We start from the raw sequence: 6,000 nt of genomic DNA, 5'->3' as shown, positions 1-6,000 counted from the left end.
TCTAACCACCCAGCACATTAATAAAGTCTGCACAAAATATTAGATGTTTAGTTGTAAAATTAGGTTGTTCTAAAGATAGTGAAAATATATAATGGAAATAAAATGCACAGTGGTTACACTAGTTTTGCTATGGCTGAAAGTTAGGCCAAGCTTTATTAATGCAGTAATGTGCATTGCTTTTAGTCTGTAGCTGTACTGTTCCTTTTGTAGTAATGGAACCTATTTGTTGTTCATTACTGGATGTCTGAGTGATGGAAGGTGTCCCCTCTTGCAATGTATACTGTAGTCACCATGTTCTTTGCATGGCACAAATGTTTGTAAATGATTGTTTTGCAATATCCTGAATTTACTTAGGAAACATGTGAGTAATCATAACCACTAACCTTTACCTGTACGGTGACATCATTTATCATCAGGGTTTCTTTGTAATTTCATTCTTAAACTATCTTTTCTGACTCTGTCATTACTAGTAGAGTATTAACAAAGGCTGTAAAACGTGTTTTTTTTTTTTTTTTAAGACCAAGTTGTCATTTTTCAAAATATTTCTAACACATAGCATTTACATACCAACATGTTACCACATGTGTGAGACTTTTCCAGATTGGCCACATACATAGGCTCGACATGCAAATAGAATCTTCAGGCTTCTAACACATAGCATGTACATACCAAGAGTTACACCCCAAAATACATTCTGCTGAGCAAAGGGTAAAAAAAACGATTACCTGTGGATTCAGCAGGCAGGAATACTGTCCCAGCATAGGAAAAGCATTGGTCCAGACAGCCAATGGAAATGTCCAGGAACTGTCCAGGCTGCATGCAGAGATATGCCAAACTATTGTTCCTAGCAGTAGTTCAGGTGGCAGGCATAGGCATGGCCAGTTCAGGTGGCAGGCAGAGGCATGGCCAGTTCAGGTGGCAGCAGGCAGCACTATAAGACTCAGGACTTGGTCAGTAAGACCTGATATCCCGTACCTGGAGATGAGCCTGATACTGTGAGGAAGGTCTCTCTTGCGTCTCCGACTCGGGACCCCTGGTAGTGCAGACAGGGGGCACCGGAGTATAGAGTAGCATGAGCACCTGGAGGTTTGCTTGAAGCGGACGATGGCCACTGGTGATGGTCGCCAGGGAAGTCCGGTGAGCAGGGTGATAAGCAGGCAGCAGGTGCTGGAAGCAGGAGTTCCTGGGTAACAGGAGTAGCCTGATGAGCCTCCTGGGCAGGATAGACGGATCTGGGAATGACAGAAGCATGGTAAGACAAGCCGGGTCAGAAGCCAATCGGTAACGTAGAAGCCAGTAGGAGCAGACAGGAAGAGAGGTCACAGGACAAGCCAAGGTCGGTGACGGCGGAGAGCAGAGAATCGTCAGGACAAGCCGGGTCTGGAACTAGGAACAAGATGCAGGTAAACAGGTATCCAAGGCTGAAGACAAAGCAGAATCAAATAAAAAGAAATATTCAGCGCTGGACTCTTGTACACACCACTAATAAATGGACCAGCAGCTAAGCACTCAAGGGCAATATCTCCAAAACACCATCTGAATACATAATAGAAAAATAGTGCAGCACAATCCTAGTGGTAAAATTAAAGAGTGCTTGATTGCATACAGAGAGCATTAGATCGTTTTTTCTTGTCTCCTACACATATTGGTAACATTGTTTGAGGAGCTGACAGTGCATCGGAGGTGTAATCATTTACTACGCTTAAGGAAGAAAGTGTGAGGATGCTTTGATTTTGAGATGAAATGCTGGTTGACCCTGTAGGGTCTCTTTGTTAAGGTGGGCGGCAGTGTGAACAGGTGGTGGGATTGCATGAGCACTCGTGGAGACAAGCACCTTATGGAATTGCCCTAGGACCACTTTACACTGGAGACTTTTATCTGTTTATATGGACACCTATTAACACTGGGACTCTGCATGATTTTATAATTTTACCACTAGGATTGCGCTGCACTATTTTTCTATTATGAAGACAAAGCAGCACTAGAGCAGTGTAAGGGCTGGGTTTAAATAGTCCCTTTGGCGCCAATGTCTAACGCACGTTGCGTATACGCGAACGTGCGTGCGCGGTTGCGCGAGTTCGCGCATGCGCATTGGCGATTGTCAGGTTTCTGACGGAAACACGTCTTTGCACAGCAAACGTTCTCTTACACCTGAGGACAGAGGTAGAGTCTTCTCCCACCTAAATCTCTTTTGAACCCTCTGAGTCTTCAGACCCTAATCCGAGAAAGCCCGGAGAAAAAATGTTTTCTTCACTCGGAAATTCTATTCTGGAGCCCCTCACATATGTGAGATCCCTGTGCTGTTTGAAGCCCACTAATACAGTGGCAGGGCAAACGATCAGTTTAGGAGGCAGGCAAAGCATGGTCCAGGTCATACACAGAAATAGCGGAAACTGGTAAATTTTCTTTACATCATAGTCGATAAACAGTCCGGGTCAAACACAGAAATGGCAGATAGTGGAAACTGGAAAAATGTCTTAACTTCACTAATAGTGTAGTGAAGTGAGATAAATTCGATAGCACTCTCCAATACAGAGGCCTGGCTGGGAGGGACATTGGGGACAGTAATATTGGGTTTCATGGCGAATTCCTCTACTTGAACATGCACAACGAATTCCTCTACTTGAACATGCACAACATTTTTGGGGGTTTATGGCCTGTGTGGGTAGGTGGGAGAATTTCGGGGAAGTGCCTTTCATGAAGTCTGGAACGGCATAGACTTCCTACCCATCCCTCAAGCAGATCAGATCACTTCTGCCTTTACCGATCTCTTCGGTAAACGTGGAAATGGGCGGGAAGCGGTGGGGGGAGGGGGTGGTTTCACCTCCACCACTGAGACCATTTTTATTTTGTAGGCAGTCGCCCACAGAACAAGAAGATACCAGGGTTGTGGCAGCTAGCTGTTGTCACAACAGTTTTTAGCATCAAAGTCAGTGGCGGCTGGTGCGTTGGGGGCGCAGGGGCACCACCCCCCCCTATCCATGCGTCCGGCCCCCTAAACTACATGCGCGACGCCGGACGCAGGGCGTTCAATGGGGTTTTTTTTTCTTCTAAAGCATGTGATTCGAACCAGAGTCTCTAATAGGCTTCAGAAAAGGGTGGACCCGGGGTGAAGAGCAGTGCGCCATGAGCACACCCATTGTGTGACATTAGCGAATGAATATTAACTATTGTCACACGGATCCTCCTCCTGGCCAATCAGGAAGTGGGCCCGAGACCCGTTTCCTGATTGGCCGAAAGGCGAACCTTTGCCATTGGCCAAGGAGGAGGACTCGGGAGACGTGGAGGACTGAGAAGCCGCCGCTGCATCAGGTAAGTGCACTGGTCTCTCTGCACGCTGGTCACTATGCATTGAAGGGGGCACGCTGTGGTCACTGTGCATTAAAGGGGGCACACTGTGATCACTGGGCATTGATGGGGGCACGCTGTGGTCACTGGGCATTGATGGGGGCACGCTGTGGTCACTGGGCATTGATGGGGGCACGCTGTGGTCACTGTGCATTGATGGGGGCACGCTGTGGTCACTGTGCATTGATGGGGGCACGCTGTGGTCACTGTGCATTGAAGGGAGCACGCTGTGGTCACTCTGCATTGAAGGGGGCACGCTGGTCACTCTGCATTGAAAGGGGCACGCTGGTCACTCTGCATTGAAGGGGGCACGCTGTGGTCAATCTGCATTGAAGAGGGCACACTATACCTTGATTGCTGAATGCCCCTTTTACACTTTTGTGACCTCAAAGTCATGCAATTTTTTGCCGCAAAGCGATGCCTAGAACATTTTTCTGTTTGCGCCCCCCCCCCCCCCCCCGAAAAAATGTTGAGCACCAACCGCCACTGATCAAAGTAATGACCTAAAATGTACTGTGGGTTGTCGTCAAGTGGTTAAAGTGGTTCTAAAAGCCTTAATGTTTTTTTTTTTTTGCCTTAAAGCAGAGTTCCAGCCTTTTTTGTGTTTATTAAAAGTCAGCAGCTACAAAAAAGTATAGCTGCTGACTTTTAATAAACACACACTCGCCTGCCCCACGGTCCAGCGATCTGGCCGGCGGGAGCCTCGGTTCTCTCCCTCTTTTCCCATGCACCGGCATCACTAGTGTGGGGACCCAGCTGTGACGGCTTGATGCTTCACAGCTGGGTGCGCATTGTGTGGCCCCTTAGTGGACGGGCAATCTTCTGGGACCTGTGACGTGTCCCAGAAGATTGCAGAGCAGGAGAGGAGAACTTCAGCTCGACCCGCCTAGGCGGCCCGAGCGGAAGTGGGAGCGGGTACCTGACAAAACTAGGTGCCCGCTCCCCCCCAGAAAATGACATGCCAAATGTGGCATGTCAGAGGGTCAGGATGCCTTAAAACAAAAGTTCTACTTTTGGGTTGAACTCTGCTTTAATACAATCTCTGCATTAAGATAAACCTTTTGTGCTGCTGGAACCTCCCACCCCATTTATACTTACGTGAGTCCAATCTGAATCCAGCACTGTGCCTGAGAGCCGCAGTTCTCTCCGCTCTCCCGCTTTGGTATCACCTGCTGCCAATCAAAGCCTATGAAGAGGGAGTGGGGGTAGGGCAAAGCCCTGTTGTCTGTGCCAATTGACACAAGTAACGGGGCTCAGGAGCAAGGCTGGACAAGTACCCCTCTTAGCACGTGGCTTACTGAAGAGAGGGGGGTACTCGGATGGAAGGGAGGGGGAGCCAGGAGTGTTTTTCGGGGGACCTCAGAAGAGGATTGGGGCTGCTTTGTGCAAAACCATTGTACAGTCGGTAAGTATAACGTTTTTGTTATTTTATAAAAATGCATTGGAAATTAGAGGGCTGATCTGTCACTGCTGAGTGGGGAAGTAGAAATCCTGAGAGCAGGCCTTGAAGGACTTTAGTGTTTTCTCTGTGAACTTTGAGGATGAATTGATTCACAGTGCCTGCAGATACAGCAGTTATTGCATACTTGTTTTAAAGCTCCTTTGTTGTTTGATAAGAAAAATTGTCTAACTATTTGGATGTCCAAAGCCCGGTCACTGCTTCAATTTAAAAGATAGGTGTGGATTATTAATAATCATGTGATGATAATTTCATGATAATATTTGAAAGCAAGTATTAATAAAATGGCTGAGCTTTTTTCTTTTTCTTTCTCTTTTTTTTATTTTTTCTTTTTTTTATTACCGTAGATTGTTTAATAGTTTATTTAATAATTCCTACTTTTGGAAATGTTTTAAATATTTTCTGTATTGTGTAACCTACTTCTGACCAATTTTCAATAATGTTTGCAGTGTCCTTGCCAGCTTCATAACTGGACTCTTCAACCTGTATGAGGACCTGTTCTTCACCTACCTGGAGATTAACCCATTGGGTATGTGCTTTTAATTATAGGATCTTGGTGGCCAATAGTCTGGTGCCAGATAAGTTCCAAACTTTCCTAGTTTTCACACCACCATCCCTACGCATAATTTGAGCAACATTTGTTCAGAGAATGGAGGATAGTCTCTCTCTATTCTCTGCATAAAGGAGAAGGGTAGCTAATCTCTGTCTGGTGTAAATAAATAAATGAATTGTCAGATATACATCATGTCTTTTCAGCATCGATCTTCGACATCAAGTGCTCATTCACACGTGTATTATTTATTTAATTTTTTTTTTCTGCATGAAATGCAGATTCTTGCTGGCAGTGCTAGCAGAAGATGTGTAAAATATGCACCTAAAGTACTCACATTTAGGTGCCTTTTTAGATGCATACAATTCTTCTTTAATTCCAGTGACAGTGAATGACTACATACCGGTATATATGCGCATATACGTTTATACGCATGAAACATCTGCAGGCCTTTGAGGCCCTTTACACAGCTGTGTCCTGCTTTTTTTGACTAAACGCTGCGCTGATTTTTGCATGTAGACACAGCTTTCGTACACACATGTATTACTACAGTATAGTGCCATATTTAAATGCACACAAAACGAAATGTTAAGCTTATCTAAATGGTGTTTTCTCTTACGTCCTCTGACAGACGCAGTCAATT

At 45.6% G+C, this 6,000-nt stretch overlaps 1 protein-coding gene across 1 annotated transcript in view; it reads left to right on the top strand.

The window, feature by feature from the left end:
- The window catches only part of ACLY (ATP citrate lyase), a 139,662-nt gene that overhangs the window by 51,422 nt on the left and 82,240 nt on the right, over nucleotides 1–6,000 (top strand). Inside the window, exon 6 of the mRNA XM_082271448.1 lies at nucleotides 5,257–5,336. Within this exon, the coding sequence (XP_082127574.1) occupies nucleotides 5,257–5,336 (80 nt within the window). The remainder of the gene's footprint in view (nucleotides 1–5,256; nucleotides 5,337–6,000) is intronic.

The sequence above is a fragment of the Pelophylax lessonae genome, assembly GCF_965119305.1.
Source record: "Pelophylax lessonae genome assembly, chromosome: 11".
Classification (NCBI taxonomy): domain Eukaryota; kingdom Metazoa; phylum Chordata; class Amphibia; order Anura; family Ranidae; genus Pelophylax; species Pelophylax lessonae.
Note: the sequence above shows the minus strand (reverse complement) of the source record. Positions and strands in the feature narration are given on the sequence as shown.